Source organism: Chelon labrosus (assembly GCF_963514085.1).
Source record: "Chelon labrosus genome assembly, chromosome: 11".
NCBI lineage: Eukaryota > Metazoa > Chordata > Actinopteri > Mugiliformes > Mugilidae > Chelon > Chelon labrosus.
Window position 1 is genome coordinate 16,432,622 of NC_140344.1, and position 20,210 is coordinate 16,452,831.

Here is a 20,210-nt window from a genome sequence, read left to right on the forward strand (position 1 = left end):
TCACAACCAGATTAAAGCTAATCTAAGTTCAGTTCGGTCTTTATTAAGGCACCATACGTGTGATATGGTTGCAGAATAAAAGCCGCAAAGTTAAACGTGTTGGCAACAGTGCATCAACACATAACTCAGGAATAGGTAGAAGAATAAATATATAACACAGACACATTTAAAAAAAAAAAAAGACACCAGGTGATGGGAAACAAATCTCAATGACTTGTCACTTTTCTGTTTTTCACAGTGCTTTTATGTGTATTTTTATATTTACAAAGTCTGATGTGAAAGCATAAAGTCTCTACTTCATTTAGACTAAAAATTGACTTCTCAGTGACGTACAACTCTTGCGTCCAGCAGTTAAATATTTGACGTAGACCCTATATGCATATTCTTGACTTTGTCAACACGGGAGAAGAGGCCGATGTCAAACCTATCAGACATAAATTATTATTATGAGCTGTATTTATGTTATGAACAGTATAAATAGAGCCTCATTGCATGCGTCTTAAAACATGTCTGAAAGGCGGCTTATAATTAGACCCAGCCAGGCTCACCTCATTCCCCAAACGAAACTTGATCTCGTACATCAGGATGAGCCCGTTGGGCATGATGGGCTCCGGCCAGTGAAGCAACACACACCCCTCAATCTTCTCATTCCTCTCGTGGTTCACCTTCCCAGGGATGTCATCTGCTCTGACTGGAGATCAGACACATCCGCGACATTACAACAAGGGTGTACAATTTCAGAAAAAAGGTGTTGAGCGTACCGTGGCACATTTCCATTATACCATATCTAGACTGCATCCAGATCCTCACCTGCAGGTTTGGTCCTGGAGAAGACGAACGCTCCAGCGCTGCAGCTGCCCACCTCCTCATTGCAGGCGTGGATATCAATGCGGTAGACGGTAAAGGGCCGCAGGTTGGGGATCTCCAAGTACTCCGCTGTGCTCTTGTCTTCCGAAAACGGGTACTCTTTGAGGGGGGGAATGCCATCTGTGCTGTTATCCCATGGGCCGAGAGTGGTGTTCCCCCTGCCGCCCTCGTGAGTGTTGTTTGCAACACCAAAAACGTCTCTTCGCCTGCGGTCGCGTGGTCTGAAATGCAGAGACACAGCCGTGAGAAAACCCCTGTGAGAAAGGTGATTTAAGTTCAACAAACACCATAAGGACAAAAGAAAATACCTTCCTGGAAATGTTAATGTAACGAGTAATAGTAGGGCTATGACTCCCAAAAGAATATTGCACAAAGCTTAAAAACATCTTGCTGGAGCGGGTGGAGCGAGAGTATACTCTGTGCGTTTGTGTGGCATGTGTCCAGATGCTGCGCGCTACTCCCAGTGATGCTGTGGAGCTGGATGAGGTCAGATGGATCATTGCAAGGTGGACAGACAGAGAAGAAGGAGGGAAAATAAAAATAAAAACCAGACATGGCGATACTTTCCAAATTATGTAAAAAAAACCAAAAAAACAACAAAATAGTCTGCAGAACATTTGTGTGACAGACATTCTCAACCAAAGTGGAAACATAAGCTGCGCGGCCTCGTGGAGCTGGACATCATCACTGCCGAGGGCAAACACGTGGCGACAGCTGTGACTGCAGCAGCAGCAGCAGCAGCGGTCTCGCAAGACACACGGGGTATTTTGTCTACCTGCGAAACCTGCAGCCTACAGCCGGACGAAGAAAAGAGACTCTGACTGAGATGTACAGAATGAAGAGATGGCTATGGTTTAAATACTGTATATACAGGTCAGCTCAAAGATTCATTTGCACAGAATGTTCTGGCCAGAAGTTCAGAACAGAACCCAAAAATATTTTTATCAGTCCTTTCAGACTAAACAAAAGCCATAAATCCTCACAAATAAGAACCATAACCAAAGAATCTTTGAAGATTGACTTTTCTGTCAATCAACAATTGACTCTACCAAGAGTGCAATGTTAAACCAAGAGGGTTAACAAGTAAAGCTTCAAGTCGAGCACATTTTGCAGACTACAGGAGGAGACGCAGACGGATACGTGGGAAAGACCAGTCGCACCGACATGTCAACATTCCTCCCTGACAGTTACGAGTGGTGCTGTCCAGCAATGCAAAGCCTAGCACTTCAGCTTCTACTGACAATGCATCATAAATATATGGAACGTGACAGCCGAGAGAAAGAGAGAGACAGAGCAAAGACACAGATGCGTGAGCCTGATTCATGCTGACGAGTTGCCTGTCACAAAAGCCAACGCGAGGAGAAGAAGAGAGAGACGCGTGAGAAAAATGAAGATGAGGGAGCGTTTGTGAGACCAATATGGGCATTAGAACAACAAAGGCAGCCGGGAACATTGTGAAAAGTCTCATCGGCTGACTGCAGCTACATTTAGTGTCCTGACCCCACTTTCCAAAAAAAAAAAAAGGTATACCTTTACGCAATGGCCAAGTTTTGGGTGCGTAGAGAAGAAGCGGAAACTTCCAGGGAGTCATTATCAAGTCGTCTGTATGAATTCTGAGTTTCAACAGCAGGCGATTACAGTAAATAAATGCTCCAGTCCACTGATAACAGGTTTGCATCGCACCACAAGGTCTACTAAACAGATATTGGCAGTCTCTCTCTTTGTGCAGCCTCTGTACTTCCTCCCCTCCTCTCCTCCATTAAATCAGCCTGATTTTCTTGCTTTCTGTTTGTGCTCTAGCGCTGATGAGGCTCTTCCCTCATTCATTTAAATTCCAGATGGATTCACTGTACATTTCCTGGCAGCTGTCTCTTTCCAGAAAAAAAAAAAACGCCTCGGACAAAGAGAGCGTGCAAGGGGAGGAGCAGAGTGGAGTGCCGAGTCGAGGGGGACAGAATGGAAAACATTTCCTCTTCTTTTTCTGGTTCTGTTTTCGTGCACCCTCTTTTCCCCCTCACCCAGGGTCTAAACTCTGAACTTTCGTTTAAGAAAAAAAGATTTTCAAAGCCTTTCCCTGGAGTGGTTTGGAATAATGCTGGCTGTGTTACAGTGGAGAGCCTGTGCATACACTGGCTGAGACCCTCGCTGCAGGCCAGGGACCTGCCACCGGCAGTTTCCTAGACAGCTAAACTACAACAAATCAACACAGACAGCGACAGGAGGAGGCGTATAGACGATGAGTTCAATAGCAGTAGAAGGCTATGTTTTATCATGTTTCCTCGGAAGACATATTCTTGATCTAATTCCCTCTTTAAGTGAATGAACTCTGGATGCTCATCATTCAAGATACAGATTTATAAGACACCTGACATATATATGATCCTCATGAGAGGTATATTAAAGAGATTTCCATATTTTCCCGTGATATATCACAAGGAGAGTGCTCGCAAGCGCATAGATCGTGTGCGACTGTCTGTCTGAGAAGTGTGAGAGAAGAGCAGAGCTGGAGTCTTTGAAACAGTGAGGCATACATAGCCACGAGCAAGTTAAACGATAACACAACACAGATGTCAGTCCCTATTGTGGGGAACAAAAGCTTAAGCAGCTAGTGTGCAGCCAAACTAGACCCTTCAGACTCCTTAATCACATCGCTCTCCTGGGTTTGTTTGTGTTGCCTAAATTGCCGCCTGTTAGGTCCTAACATCCCCTGTGCCACCGTTGCCACGGCAACAAAAAGCCACAAGAGCGCTAAGACGGCTTTGGATCCCACTCAGCGTGTCTCCTTATTTGCTCCACCCGAGGAAAAGGGGCCGGGCTCAGCGGGCCCGCTCAGCCCCCGTCCGGTCCATCTATGCCCTCATGCTCGGATCCAGCCGGCTCCACAGAGGAGCAGTCGCACCTGAGCCACCAGCTAAATCCTGATTTTAACCCCTCGAGGCCAACATGTTGTGCTCTTTGACTGCCATATGAAAAGAAGCCAGACTAAAGAGATCGGCATGAGGCTTATCTCCACCCTGTTTTACCGTACCTCGGCAGAAAGATGGCGTTGTGGAGGAAATTTTCAAATTCTTTGACGAAGAGGCGGTCATCCTTCTCCCGGTCCTTCTCCTCCGACGTCTTCTGGCAAGTACAGCACTGACCCTTGTCTCCCCCTGCCAGGTCTGACTTGGTGGGCTTGGTGCAGTCTTCCATGTCTGAGAGCCCTGTCGCCGAGATCCGGATGGGAACCTTCAGCTCTGTTTGAGAAACCAAAGCAAAAGTCAGGGACAAAAAGAGTGAAGCAGTACCAGGGCTGTTTTGTATCTCATGTTTTAATATCAAAGGAATCATGACTCATTTTGAGAGATGCAGTACACTCATACGCTTCCTCAAAGAAACATGAGAAGATTGATACTTCTCTCATATCTGTAAGTAAATATGAAACTACACACAGCAGATAATTAGCTTATCTTAATGCAAAGACTATGAGCAGGTGGAGAACAACATATTTCTTCCTGTTTCACATCTTTTGGGCTAATCAGTTGCTGCCTATTGTTTCATTCATGCACAAACCTGAGTCATACAATGTTCTCACCTGACCCTAGGCGAAAGTGAATAATCACATTTCCCGCAACTACTTAGTAAGAACATGTGAGAACTCATCTAAGGGAAAGCTCAGACAGTAGAAGGCTGTTCATTGTGTTGTATATTGTGTAATGCAGACCTTTGGAGCAGTAGTTATGTTGGTATAGCTCCCTGTCCTCAGGCTGTTGCTGCCAGCGCACCAGGTAGTAGGACAGATTGCCATTGGGGAAGACTGGAGGCGACCACTTCACCACCAGCTTAGTTGAGGAGTTGGCATATGCGCGGGCGTCTTTAGGCACAGATGGCACTGGAACAGGCCCAAAGTCATGACATGTTATTAAACTCTGGTTCGCGCGGTCACTTAATTACACACAGTAATTGCTAATAACTTAAAAACGGCGTCAACATCTGCAGCACTGGCGGCGAAAGGAAAGTTCTCAAACTTACATGATGGCCGTGTGCGAAGGTATATGATGTCGCTCTTCGCCCCAGTAATGTGTTTGTCCTCCACCTGCAGGTTGATGGCCTTCACAAAGATGGCATACTGGGTCCAGGGCTTGAGTTGTTGAATAGTGACTTTTGGATCAGTGGTTCCATCCCAGGGAAGATCCACGTCCACCATGTGCCAGCTGTTTGAGCCACAGCCGTCCTGGCCATCAAACTCTGTGATGTTCTGGAAAGGACTGGAGACGACACAATAGGAACCGCATGGGTAACCAGTCTAAGACGTCATCAGTATACATACACACCGATCAGGCATAACATTATGACCAATTTCCTAATATTGTGTAGGTCTCCCTTGTGCCTCCAAAACAGTTGTGACTCATCAGAGAATGGACATGGACCTTCTGAAGGTGTCCTGTGGTGTCTGGTAACAGAATGTTGTTAGTGGGTCCTATGGGTTGAGGGGAGGGGGCTCTTTGGATCAATCTTGTTCCAGTGCATCCCACAGACCAGCCTGGTCTGGTCTAGGAGGGTCTTGTTACCCGAATCACCTGAATTACCTGCTACATGTCTAAGTAACATCCACATGAATGCCAGGTCTGAAAGTTTCCCAGCAGAACATTGTATTGTCACAAGATGGTCAATGTTATTTACGTCATCTGTCAGTGGTTTTAATGTTGTGGCTGACCGGTGTACAAAATAGGAGGTTTTTATGTGAAAACTTTCATCCATATGTGTTGAACCTTTTTAGGTCTGTACACAAATTAATTTGTATGTCTTCTGGGTACTTACGACTCCTTGTAGTAGACTATGAAGCTGATAAGGTTTCTAGGATCCTGCAGCTGGTAGCGCTCCCACGTCAGACTGATCGTATGGCTCCTTGTGCTGTTAGACTTGAATTTCAAGATATGGCTTTTACCTGTCACGACAGAGCAGAGTCCCCAGTGACACACTTGTACAAATCAAAATATTAATTAGATTTCATGGCCCTTCTGATGTAAATAAATACTAAATGACGACATAAAATCACAGATCACTCGCATCGTGTAGATCAGACAATGAATATACTCACAGCTGGCTCTTTCCCCGTTGTTGCGGAAGTCACCCTCCTCTGGTTTCACGTTGATGTTCGTCTTATCCCACATTGTGTGGATCTCAGACATGCAGAGCCTGGGGTTCTGACGGAAGAAGAGACGTCCGGCCCGAATAGTCAGGTTGTGCTGACTCCAGTCCCACAGGTACTGCAGATTGTGATTGTTGATGGCGGAGAACGAATACATGCTGGTAACGGAAGAAGACAAGAAGGTGGTTACGAAATGTACATCAGTATCAAAGTTTTTATTGGACGTGAAAAACTTTCAAGCTTAAGTGGCTAGGAAGAGTTTGGAAAGAGCATTTTATTGACACTTGGCGTCAGTGTTAGGCCCTAGGAGAGGTTCACGTCACATGGCCTCAGGTTTGTTTGTCTGTCTGACAAACAAACTGCGGGGAGGACATGAAACAGTGTCGTGCTAACGCTCTTAACTCTAGCGTTCCAAGGAACACAGCAGAACACCTCCAGAGTGAAGGGAATGCCTGCCATCCTCAACAGCATTCCTCCAAGTGAAACCGAACCCTGGGAGAAATGATAACAAGCAGGGCGACAGGCTTTCCCATGACCCCTTTGGCCATAACCAAAAAAAACCTTCCCTCATATCTTAAGACTGCTGTAGATATCACAGTGAAGACACTAGTGGACCTGAGACTTTCCATTCAGATTTGCAACCACAGTTACTTATCTCGCCTTGGTGCCAGACCTTATGTAAAGCCTGCAGGTTAAATTTAGATATAGCAGTTTATGTTACTGTACGCATCCAGAGCAGAAACACTTCCAACAAGGAACCACTTCGACATTCATGTACCTTCCAACGACTTCCTCGCCTGGCCAGCTACTACGGTTTGCTCATGTCCTGTACAAAAAACATCACTACACACACGCGAGCGCAGACAAACGGTGCCTTACTTGTCGATGAGCTCCTGCCCATTGATGACACGGAGGCTCTTGAGAAAGGACAGCGAGTCGAGCGCGTGGGAGTGTCGGATCTTCACATAGCCCGTCACCTTCTGGATCAACCCCATGAAGCTCTCCAGCTCGGAAGCTATGTTATCTGGGACTGGAGGCAAAGACATAAAACAGTCACACATAAACACACAAAAAAAGCCTTTAAGACATATTTTTGGGCACCTCCCCCACAGCACCTCTACTGCAACTGTGACAGAAATATCCAGTCAAGCACTCAGCCTTTAAATCTTTTTGATATGTTGAGAGGAACTTGTGAGCCGCCCTGTCAACTAAGCAAATAAACTGAATTATATCATAATGTGATAATTAGGTTAGAAGGCAGGAAGCAGATGTAATGTTGATTTTGCAGCCCTCTATGTGCATCTCACCAGCCAAGGATTTTCTGCTTTTACTATCTGTCTCATCACAATTATTGTAGGGCAGCTGAGTGCAACATACTGATGTAAACATAGCTTAAATTGTTTCTGTAGGGTGTTGTGTGGCAGATTGCAGCCAAAGCAAATAATCCCTTGGCCAGTGCTCCCCATCTTGTGAGCAAAGAACTGCAAGTGCGTAAAATCTGCCACGTTGTATCTGATGAAGTTTAGTCCTCTAAAAGTTCCTAGAACGTGTTGCTGAACAGTCTGCTGAGCTACTGCAAAATCCACATTATATAAACGCAGTGGACTTTTAGCTGCACTTACTTCCCTGGCGAATGTTGATGTCCAGATTGCCTTCGATGACAGTGCAGTCCTTCAGGGACTGAGCAGCATCCACAGAGTTGATGACAGGGGACGTGCAGACCTTATCACACAGGCCATTGCAAGCAGTGCACAGCATACTGTTCGCAGAGGAAGCAAAGGGAAGAGGTGAATGAGAACTAAAAGACAAGGGGCACACAAAAAAAAAAAATGGAAAAACTGTCAAAGAAAGAGCAGGATCTAAATCTTCAGAGAAACGTTTTACCTCGCCCTTAAATAATTTGTCCACTCCCTCGCTCCCAAGCATTCCAGAAGAATCATGCAAATAAATTCAGTGCATGATACGAGGTCACCTCTCACATGGAGTTTAATCTTTTATGGGCCCTCAACTGAACTCTTGTTTTCGTGAGAGAGTGACTCACTGCATTGACCTCAGAGACAAAACAGCAGTGGAATGGCCAAAAAACATCCAGCAGCAAGGTCTGCGTGGAAACTTTGGGAATTGACGAGACCAAGACTTTGAACGAAAAGTTTTCTCATCGACAGTTAGTGTCAAACAAAGGGAATGTCAAGAGGAGGAAGACGGCTCAGCTGAGCCTCTCCTTAAAAGAGAGCTAGTCTGCGAGTGTTAAAAACGATTGAGAACACATTTCGCCCTTTCTTAAATACTTAAACCTTTAATCTGAACTTCTAGCACGTTTTAAAGGGTGAGGTAAGGTGAAGTTCAGGTCAAGGATACTTCATGCAAATTCATTCATTATGCATGAACCCACAGCGAGTACAAGCTGCTGTGGCGTATTTGAGCGCTGAAGAATAAACATCTATTCTCAAAAGGTTTATCCATGGAATAATACCAAGACCTATGATCCCAAAGGAATTCAAACACAAAACATTAAAGAAGAATAGTTTAACTTTGGGAAACCTTAGACACAATGTAAAACAATCCAATTCAAAATAGATAATAAGAAAGAGCTTTTTAAATACTTTGCACATTCAGTGCGCCGCCTGGCGTGGCATTTCCAAACATCAGGACCTTAACTAGGAGTGAAGGGGAAGTCTTTACCGATTAGTCTCATTGCGTGTGAAGCCAAAGGGACAATCGGGCATGCATTCTCCGCCGTGGATGACAAAGTGAGTATCGCTGGGCAGGTGCACATTAGAGCACAGGTCCAACGTGACGCAGCGCCAGCCCTCAAACTTGTAAGTGCCCGGGGGACAGTCTGGCACGCAGCGACCCTCGAGGTTGTAGTGGAGGCAGGCGGAGCAGGCCATGTCGTTGTGGGGTTCAGTGCAGCTACCCAGGCACTGGCTGTGGCAACACTCTCCGTTGTCCGTACAGGCAAGCTTGCAGTGGTCCGGGCATACTGATGGGAGACAGAGGAAAAAAAGAGGGAAGAGAGGTCAGTTTTGGCAGAGCCGTAAACAGTTACGAGTGAGGTTTCGAGAAAAACCTCAAGGATGACAAAGTTCAAACCGGTGTTGACAAAGAAGAAATTGCACATGTCAAAAGATACGGATGACAGCTTCAGAAATGCAAAACAATGCGAAGCAGGAAAGGATTATGAAGACATATCGCTTTTGAAATTAGCTTGGTGACAAAATAAGAGGTTAAAGAGGAGTATACCCTCAGTGTGTGCAGTTCGCCGGAAGCGTATACAAATATTACTTGTTAAATCAAGTGTCAAGTGCCATTTCTAAGTACGTGGCTATTTTTATTTATTTTTTTGATATAACACAGTATTAATTTGCAAAAGAGATGATTTTTACAGTATTTTATTTTTGGCTGTGGATGCAACAAGTGAAGAGGTGTCAGACTTTAAAAGTAGTGAGCTACAGAAAAGACACACAGTTCAACCAGGGTTAGTAATTCAAGGCCATTTTAGCAAAACCGCAGAACACACTTCTCCTAATATGACCACATCTAACATCATCACACCATAAGGATGAGACCAGAAATTCCTGGTACTACAAGTATGCCTGGATTTTACTTAAGAGGCCAATAAAAACAAATCAGTTCAACATCTATGAATGTTTCTAAGCTGGAGCTAGAATCAAACGTCCACTTCCACTTCTCCAATAGCCTCGACGAGATAACCGCTGTACGTCTTTACAGGCCGTGAGAAAAGTGGACGGACGACGACTGCGACGGGTGTTTCAAATCAAGCTTGAGCAACGTGAATAATAGAAGCTCCTCACTGTTTACCGGGAATCACCGAGGAACCACAACACACAACAATCCGTTATCGATAACACATGTGGACGGACCCGACGGCGCGCTTGACAGATCGTACATGCTCACGGTTTGTCAGATTTATCTTACAGAGCTTGCAACACGACCATTTAACGTATCAGCCCTCGCCTCTGGAGAATAAGTCTGTCCAAGCGCGAACTTTGACGCAGAAAAGACCAAAGTTACTGATTCAGGTAACAGGACCCGAGCAAATTAGATCAGTGCTCGCTCGTAGTCTTCCTAACGACTTGTGTGCATCTGTTTAACTCTTAAATTAACTGTGACACATATAAAAAAAAAATAAAAAACAGCAAAAGGGAGATGTCTGGTTTTAATGTTCAAAAATATTTGTACTGTAGGCCTATTTACAGCTCTTCAGGAAAAACAGATGTAAAGGAAAGAGAGCCGACGTTTCCCCACTGCTAGCTGATCTTGAGACACTGCAGGCAGGGGTGTCCTAGTTTCAGTCCACTCCACAGAAACAGCACCTGGCGTGTATGTGTGCGTGGACATATATGAAGGCTTGAGAAAGGTCTGGTGACAAGGTATTTCCTGCTGATGATTGTTGTTTGAGCAGTCTCTGTCCAGAGCTGCCCTGGGAATACAGAGTTCAGGTTTCTTTGGGGGAAACGTGTAGCATATAATAAATTAATAGTGATTCCTTCTTATTTGTGCAGGAGAAACTGTCAAAACAGCAAAGCCCCGGCTGGCGTCCACATTGTTGGGCTGTTTATATTTCGGGGCCTTAAGTGTTTACTATTTATTGTTATACTCTTTGTTATTGCTGCAGGACAAATTTCCCCACATGGGCTATAAAACTGAACTGAACTAAACTGAACTAAAACAAGAGGCACAGCACTCCTGGTTCCTTAGCAACCGCCTCCTGGTGCAAAAGCCCGAGCTGAAAGGAAATATGTGCACACACATTTTACCAATATCTTTCATGCATGTTATTCTAATTTGCAAGACTGTGACGATACATAAATTACTTCCTATATTATTTCAGCCATCCTGATGGTAGACGCTATTACCGGAGTGCACAGGATGAAGAATGAGTGTGCATGCGTGTGTAACACGTGTGCACGTGCATGTTGGTATGTGAATATTGGTGAGTGCCAGAGACAAAGAGGAAACTCCGCTCCGCTCATTTATTTGCTTCAAATGAAACGCAGCTTTCGGGGCCTTACGTCTCCTCGGTTTTGCTCAATTTGTGAACCGGTCGTGAAAACGAGGGCTGGCTGCTGGGCTCGTCTCTCTATGAATATTTCGTCTCGCTTTACAGAACATCTGTGCAGGTTAAGAACGTGACGGTGCACCGGTGACAATGCTGCAGAGCAAACACGCACGACAGATTCGGGTAGGATACCGGACACTCCCACTTGTGAAAGCATCTCAGATACTTGCCATTCTTGCTCACATTCAGTCAAATCTAATAGTTGAAGTAGAGGTGGAAGGGTTTTGCAGTTCTGTGACAAAAGTAAAGACTTTTTTTTTTGCCAAGTCTTAAAAAAACAAACAAAAAAACAACCCATTATGTTTTTATTCAATACATGCTTGTTCTTCAGGAATTTCAAATAATCATCTGATCACAAGAAAAACCTTGAAATCAAACAGCATTTCCCGTCTGCAAGAGTATTTTCACGATGTTGCAGGTAAGTAGAGGGTATGTGCCAGCTATATGGCCTTTCCTGTGCTAAGAATAGCTTCACACTATGTGTTCTGTCACACCAGGAGTTGAGTCACTCAGTGGTACTTCACTAATAGTCTATCTAACGACTGGAGCACATCCAAAACAAATGGCAAAGATATATATATATTTTTTCAAAACTACAGCATCAAATGCCAACACACACGCACTCACAGGTCCTCGCATAACAGCTGCGATTTGATTGGAAATACGATACTGACATGAGTGTGTTTAAAGAAGAAGAAGGGCGATCAGTGTTGCACGTTTGCAGACGCGAGAAAAGAAAAGAAGAGAGAAAGGGGTACAGTAAGCGAGGCTTCAATTTCTTGGAATCCTACCAAAAGGGGGCAGCCAAGGCAAACTCTAATGAGCCTTATTGGAGGGGCTCTGCTCCTTCCGCATCATTTTAACAGATTCCTCAATGACGAAAAATTCCAAACATGCATACCTCCCGCCAGAGGAAAGAGCAAGGAGGGGGTGAGGGGAGTCGCTGCCTTAAATCCATATAAGTCGACCCGGTTTCACTGCGTGACCAAACAACCCGTGGTATCAAGGATACAATCCTCTATTTATAGATGCTCTTAATGCGGCCCTATTTCCACGCTGCTGCTCTCTACACATAGCTATGCAGTGCATTGTAGGTTTCCACTACTTCAAAGGGGCTCCTCTCAAGATAAGCCGTCATCATCCTTGTAGTCCCCTGAATGGATGTATCATATGAGCTGGAATAAACAACCAGCGTCTCGGGATTTGTCCCCGTCCGGTTCAAGTGCACATTGTTTCATTAAGTAACCGCTGAAAGAGTGAACTGCAGGAACAAGGCGCAAAAAAAACCCTAAAAACTTTGACAATAACGCGAGGCTGCAGAGTCAAATATGTGCTGCGAGTGGGGGTAGGGAGGTTTATAATGTTGTTCCTCTCATACAGTAGTTACACAACCCCCCTCCCCTCCTGCTCTTTCCCTGAGCAAACACAGTCAGGTCAGACACCATAGCCAACCACCAGCCCGCCCCTGCTGTTCACCAGAGCACTGCGACACGAGGAGCGGCCAGGAGCATTTCATCAATGGTAAACGAGACAACGGTCAGCGCAGGGGAGTCTCCCTTTTCAGTAGCTGGTGCATCCCTACAACCACCCTTAAACACAGCAGCAACAGCAGCAGCAACAGCAGCAGGGAGGGAGGGAGGGAGGGAAGGAGGGAAGGAGGAGGCATCGTTAATGGCCTGAGGGGCAGACAAGTTCTGTGCATTGTTTGTTTTTTGTTTCTAAAGGTATCCTCCAGTCGCCCGGACTATGCGAAGCATCTGCAGAATGTTCCAGGCCAGAGGGAGAATGTTAATCCCTCCTAACAACTTCAGGATTTGCTACAGAATCCGGAGAAGAAGTTGTGTTTGCTGCAAACACGATTATAGAGGAGAGAAGCGAGACACCAAAACAGCAGCAGTGAATATTTGATAAATAACATGCAAGGACACCAGTACAAAAAGGTTAAAGAGGCTAAAATGATTCTATGTGAAATGAATTTGAATCAAGTCCAGCCCGCAAAGGGGATCCAGCGTGTTATGACCCTTCAAGCACGCCCCTCACCCGCAATCTGCGTCGACAAAAAAGCAGATTCCTCCTGATAACGAGATGCCTTGATTTCAACACTGTCTGCCTTCAGAAGTGTGTGTGTGTCTGTGATGTGTGTGTGTGTGTGTGTGAGAGAGAGAGAGAAAGGAGGATGAGAGGACGGGTGAAAGGGTTCAAACAACTGCATTACTGTACGGAATAAAAATGCCGGTGCTTCAGAGGAGGAATATTGCAGTGCAGCAATGCTCCACATCTGAATGCAAGTCATGTCCTGTTTGCTAGAGAGCATGCTGTGTAAGTAGACTACTACACTGTTTACACTGGAAGACTGGCGATGCGTTTACTGCCAGCAGGCCACTGCCACCTCTGAAGATGAGGTACGCTGTGAAAATATAAGAAATATTACGTTAAAAATTATGCACTTTTCCCCAAACCAATCACAGGCGTCACCGTAGTGAAATGTAAAAAACATCCGATGAAAGATTTAGGATTTCATTCTTTGTGACGTATCAAAGTGCAGTATGTTTTCACTGTGTCATTGAAGGGGAATAGGAAGCGTGACAGACAGTTGGGAAATCATTCATTATTCACAGTGGGGCTCGGGGGAAAGGAAAGGAGGCGTAGGGGGTGTCGGAGAGGAGGAGGGCGGGGGTTAAACTGGGAGCCATCTGCTGGACCAATCGCAGGCGGGCAGGGGAGGTTCTAATCCCGATGACTGACATGTTATTGAGTCTGGAGCAGAGATGGTAAACAAGTCCTCTCTTGAGCAGGCGTCGGGAGGGGGGAGTCGTAACCATAGCGATTAAGCATGACTTTGCCACAGATTCACAGAAACCATAAGTTATGGAAAAACCTGAACAGACGCTGAACAACAAGCCTCAGTAACACGATTCCTGTAAATGGCCAGTCCGAAGCTTTCGTGGAATGTCGGCTAAATGAGCAAACCGGATAAAAAGGTACTCGGCAAGAAAGTAACAGCCAAGATTTATATAATATGATTTAGTTTTAAATATTACACATATACTATAACAACACAGCCTCCGTACGACTGATAACTATGAAGGAGGATACGGTAGAAGCTGCACATTAAGTGTCAATCACACCGTCTGTCCTTGCTCCATAATATAAATGGGGCCATAGCTCCATTAGGACATAATTAAATCTATCTCTACATCGCCTCCATTTACCAAAGTATTCACTCTGCTGCTCACTTTGGTAATCCACTGCACTGCACTGTAGGGATGCAAAGCCTCCCACCCTGTGAACAGTCAGAGCTGTTGAGTTCAAGTTACCACATCTGAGAGCAGACAGTAAGGTAGCAGAACAGAAGTAGAGTAGCAGACAGCAGGCCGGTCGTGGTCTGCTGCAGCCTGGATCGCAGGCTGAGCCCCCCAGCTCCCCGAGTTCCATCAGGCCACATCCTCATCCGGAAACCCGATCCTCCCTGGGAGCCCCCAGTGGATCACTCCAGACACTTGTTTAAACCACATCAGCCCAGGCGGCAGGAGAGAGAGGATGCTTCCTCCGCTCACAGCCAAAGGCAAACCGCATCAGAGATTCCAGTGCTGTCTTAGTGCTGCAGCAATTGAGTCTCAAGTGCTGGGATGGACTCGTCTAATCTAAAGTGGCGTTTTTCACCTTTTTCGCACAGAGCGCGTCAGGCCGTACGCGGCCATTCTCCCAATCAGAAGGGGTTTTGTTTAGAAGGGCAACACTGCACAGCGGCATGATGATGTGATTTTCTCATGCAGACAGCTGGCTCGCATGAGGTTGGCTAAATCTCTGTTCAGGCCTGCGCGCAGAGGTGTGTGTGTGTGTGTGAGCCCATTCCTCCCTATCCCAGTGTTTCTGGGTCTCTTCCACTCCCATGCCCTCTAAAGAACAGCAATGTGTTTTTCACACAACTATGTGCTGGTCTGTGTGTTCAGGCATGCGTGGCATTTCCCCTCACTCGCGTTCAGTCACAACAACAACACACACACACACACACCTTCCTTCAGCCCTCAGGCATTGGCCCAGGCTGCAGCTGCTGCTGCTGTTGTTGTTGTTGTTGCTTTGTTGTTGATTGATTGTGCTCACTAAAAGGACACAGGTATGCAGCACTATTACGTTGTGTAAGAACTTTGTGTTTTTATTGCTGCAGAGGTACGGGATGGTCTGAAAGCTATTAAAGACGCGTTAAAATGTGGAAAAAGCGAGTAAGGCTATCCATTTTAACAGATATTTCACCAACGCAATGATTTACAAGGATATGTGTGTATTTTATTTGGCAGTTATAAGCCCATATTCAGGTTAATAGAAACCTTAATATGATAAGCAGGGATACACCATAACTAATATAAGTATTAAGGCCTCTCCCATTAACTCTTGCTTGTAACTATAGCGAGGCCATCAGCCAAAAGGATCGGTCTTTTACTCTGGATACTTCTCAGGTCCAATTAAAAAAGAAAAACGGAAGGAATCCAGACTGTGGAACATGGAACGGATGAGTTGGGGTCAAACTCCAAAACTGGGCCAGGACTCAAGCTGAACTGTATTCCTGGGATTCTAATGTAGCCTGGGACATCATGACTTCTAGATGTCCCAGAGTCCCAGCTGAACCCCTCTGGAGTCGTATTTGTCACATAAAGACAGGTCTCTGGGGCAATCGTCCTTTTTTTAAATCAGTCCAACTCATTCTCAAGACTCATAGTGGTCACCCTGACTTGGGGGGTCCAAGCCAACACACACATTTTAGCAGAAGCATTATTTTCTTATTTCCATTTTGAGTGGCACGTCGAAGACCGCCATTGCTGCAGAAAATAGCTGCATCACCCTCACAGCATACCGCATGCAGAGTTTACAGATACTTACAGACATTTGTCAATTGCAGGCATTAAAAGTGACAAGCTAAATAAGGTGCTAAGATAGACATTAATACGGGAAAAGCAACTTCAGCGAGACATTTTTTTTTTCTTTTCTTCACAGATTCTGAGGTGTTTCCCCCTCACTGAAAGTGGCTTCTAAAAATACCTGACTTCCCAGATCTGCTTCATTAAATACAGTGTGTTTCCTGGCAGGGCTGCATTGGCTGGCTGTTTTGCTAGTCACTGGCTGACTGGTTGGGGTTAGTGAGAGTGTGTCAAGCCTTCACGTCCCCTCAGCCTCCTACACAGTCCACTCTAAAACCACCTGCGAATATAGAGGAGTCATCCATGAGGACATTCACTGAAGACTATAGCAAACGAATATAGGCTTTACTATGCAAGACTGGAGTCAAACAGCTTACTGATTCAACTGGCTCAGGTGCTGGATGTTTGCAGGCACGCTCTAAAACCTGGCTATGTACCGACCTATATCCAGACAGGCAGCAGCCCAGAGAGAAGCTCTGGCTGCAGCCGTGTATTCATCACCAGAGCATCAGAATAGTAGCGGCTCTGAGGCCAAGGTCTATTTCTGCAAATGATCAGCTACAACTTTGTAACCCGTGATGTCCAGACTTCATTCTGGCACGACGTCTAGCACACATTCTCCCCCGGCTGGCTCGACGCCTGTTTTTAAAACGACACATCTTTATTTCACATTGACTTAAACGAGGCCCTCATGCTGATTGAGCGCCGCCATTCTGCTACCAGATGATTAAAAGTGGTTCAAAAACACAAAGGTGCGCCACACGTCGTTAACCCAGCTGATAACCAGAGGACGGTAAACCCTAAGATTACCTGGACTTGAACTTGGGTGGGTGGCATCGCATGCACAGCCCACGCCGCAGCCTCCGCCTGTCTGACTGCAGTTTTCTTGTCTTTCAAATGACAGTGGCTCGTTGTTGGCACACACAGACAAGACTGCGGGGAAATGCTGTCGCTCGGCCCGACTCGCTCTATTCTTTGGGATGCACACACCTCTGTGTTTGGCACCTCAGCGGAGCCCATTCTGTTCCCATTAGCCACTTCAAAGATGACAGCTGGATTTAAAGTTGATTTCTTCTCCCCTTAATTTAATTTTCACAGTGAGCTTCTTGCGGGTACACGTAGTACTTTCTGCGAGGCTGCCCTTGCTTTGGAAAAAAGAAAAAAAAAAAAAAGAAAAGAACAAGCAGCAGGTTCAGCAGGGACAGTTGAACCCAGAGTTAACATCTGAAATACGGAGATTATTCTCTCTGAATGGAGAGTCTGCACTAAGACTTTAGGCTAGTCGTTCTCAAGTGAACACTCAGATGTTATCAGGGTAAAACAGTATTGTCTTGATCCGATAACGGTTATATAAAAAGCATCATTTCACATAAAAAGAGACCAATCAAGGGTTTAACTTTTTTTCCTTGCACATACTCGAGCCTCACGCTTGTTTTGCCAACTTCCTATCTGCACACGGAGTTAAAGGCTTGCAGCTTGCAGGTGCTTAATGGACAGCTGAACAACACAGAAGAATAGGGGCACTTACTGCTGACATGCACACTGATAAGGCCAAAGAGGACCAATGACGGGAAATGTTTGGCAGCATTCAGCAATGATCTGTTTTTTTTTTTCTTTCTTTCTCTTGAGCCTTTCACCTCACAGTGTTCACCTGAACAAGGAAAAGTTGGAGCCACATTACTTTAAACGCCCCACTTATTCCGAGTGACTGAAGGTGACAATCAATCGCTGCGGCCATGTAACGACATTACAGCACAGAAAACAATGAACTCTTAACAGCTTATCCTCATAAGTAATTGGGTAACAACACAAAATGTGTCAGTTACACAAAGCTTCGCGGTGCAGTGTAAAAAGACGTCACTGTTTACAAGTCTCCGAACGAACTGGGGGGGTTACGTCACCCTCGGTAAGTTTCACTCTCAGGCTCAGCGCAGGAACACCTCCTTGTTTCCAATCTAAGTTTCAGTGTTAATCAGATTTTACCATTACGAAAGTCTCACAGTCACTCCTGACCTCAAACACAAACAGTACAGTCACGATACAGTGAATGTGGAAACCATAGTAGCAGCAAACTGCAGTCCCCTATCTAATCTCAACCAGATTTGGTTTAGGGAAAAGGTTTCAGTGGCAAATCAACCGTGAGCTGGGGCCAAAAACTTTATATGCCATACGCAGGCCTTGAGACTGGGCGTATGGGGCTTGGCTATATAGATTCAGACGGGTTCCAGGAGTCAAAAGGTCAGAGGCCAGAGGCCGGTGTCCAGAGATGGAGCAAAGCACGGATAAAGCTGTGTCTGGCCTCACTGTACCAATAGCAGAAAAGGACAGCCGATGTGGATGGAACAGGACAGCTGATGGGCCTTAAACAGTCCCCAGCCCACACTTCCTATTGGCTGTTGGTGACATCATGGTTCTATCCCCATTTTTCACCTCCTCTTTTCAGTGTGGGGGCGGAGAGTTCAGTTCTTCCTCCCCCCCCCCCCCCCCCCCCTCTCTCTCTCTCTATTTCACTCCATGCCGTTTCTCCCTCTCTTCCCATCACACACACAAATACACTTAGCTTCATTTGCCCCTTTTAGGGACCTCAACAGTTTCAGGAGGAGGGAAGAGAGAGAGAGCGAGGGATAGGAAGGAGCAGGAAAACGAAAGAAGGATGAAAGAACTATCAAAGCATGTTGAGTGCGAGGGCTTAGCCAATCTTATCTTCGGCGTGTGCGAAAACTACACACCGGAGCTGGTCGTTGTGCGACACTCCCAAGAAGAGGTGTCCACACAAGGCGTGTGGTGCGTGTGTGTACGCTTCATTCTGCCACATCACACTTAGTCATCATTAACGTGGGTCTCTGTGGGTCCGTGAGCGGTCTCCAAACATGTGACACAAACATACAGCTATGCGCTCACGCGCACACACACGCAAATAAACACATCCATGCTTTGATGTGTTTTTCAAGCTCCAAGACTAAAACAAGTCTTTCTTAATTAGCACAAACCAAGTGAGGAGTTTTGGTTGGTGGTGCATCGCGCTTCATGATGTGTTACTGTGCATGTCTCGGTTTGACGTTTTCACGAGCAGACAGCTACATTATACCAGCTGGGCTGCACTGTGATCCGTCTCCAGTAATGAAACTTAAGGATTCTCAAAGCAAAAGAGAGACAGAGAGACCCTATGAAGAGGCATATTGGGAAATAATTGCCTAATATAAAAAACATGTGCTGGAAGAAAAGAGATGACACCATCTATTTATTCGCCGTATTAAAACAGACATGCAGCAGAGGGATGTGGCTTTTTAGAGAGGTTTTAATCACACGGATCTATCCCTATGCCAGGCAGGTATTCCATGTCAGATGAGGCTGGAGGCGAAGCACTGAGGGAGGGTGGCAAAAGTGCATGCGTTAAGTCACTCAGTCCAGCCCTGATCTTCCTATGCTCTGCAATTAGATGCAGTGTTCAGTTCAGGATCACATCCCTCCATGAGAGATTAGCTCTTAGTCGGATTAAGGAGGAGTCAGTGCTCGTAGGAGAGGTGAAATGTCATCGTGGCGCAGCGGGAGGAGTCAAGGAGGTTGCAGTGCTTAGTAAAGATGGAGCAGAGCAGTTTGTTGGGTCCGATCTGTTCCGTTGTGCACGGACTCCGCGAAAAAAAAGACTATATTTTAAATCACCTTGAGCCCAGGCCAACAAGTCAGGAACAGAACAGATTGAAAAAGTTGCAGCCTCACCATAAGAAAAACTCTGCAGGTGTGAACACACTGCAAATCGCAGCATTCAGGAAATGACACAGAGGGCAGAGAGGACAGATGCCAGTAGGGAGGCAGGGAAATGGGCACAGAGAACAAGCCTGCCTCCAATCACAGGAAGCGCTAAGCCCCCACCATGTCAAACACAAGACTTCCAGAAATGATTGAAACAAAATGCCCACGCTTTCTCCCCCAAACAAACAATGGCCTCCATTGTGAAATGCCATGGCACACTCACAGTCAGGGGAGACATAAAGACACAGTTTAAAAACAGCGAATCCCCCCCCCCCCCTCGCTCGCCTCTCCGGGGCTGCAGACAACTCTCTCCTTCAGCTGGGACAGAGACGCGGGGCACACAACACCGTGGCCCACTTAGGCGCCCCCCTGCTCAGAAAAATATGCTTTTGTTTTCCCGTTGTTACAGGCCTCACACGAATCAAGAGACTGGACTGCAACGGTATGAGAACGCCAACAG

General features: G+C 45.9%; 1 protein-coding gene across 1 annotated transcript in view; it reads right to left on the reverse strand.

The window, feature by feature from the left end:
- Positions 1–20,210, reverse strand: part of igf1ra (insulin-like growth factor 1a receptor) — a 71,657-nt gene that overhangs the window by 14,421 nt on the left and 37,026 nt on the right. The window contains exons 3-12 of the mRNA XM_084555111.1: positions 8,681–8,981; positions 7,621–7,757; positions 6,878–7,028; positions 5,948–6,156; positions 5,668–5,794; positions 4,879–5,114; positions 4,571–4,738; positions 3,896–4,103; positions 811–1,088; positions 549–691 (exon numbers count right to left, since the gene is read on the reverse strand). Of these exons, the coding sequence (XP_084411237.1) occupies positions 549–691; positions 811–1,088; positions 3,896–4,103; positions 4,571–4,738; positions 4,879–5,114; positions 5,668–5,794; positions 5,948–6,156; positions 6,878–7,028; positions 7,621–7,757; positions 8,681–8,981 (1,958 nt within the window). The remainder of the gene's footprint in view (positions 1–548; positions 692–810; positions 1,089–3,895; positions 4,104–4,570; positions 4,739–4,878; positions 5,115–5,667; positions 5,795–5,947; positions 6,157–6,877; positions 7,029–7,620; positions 7,758–8,680; positions 8,982–20,210) is intronic.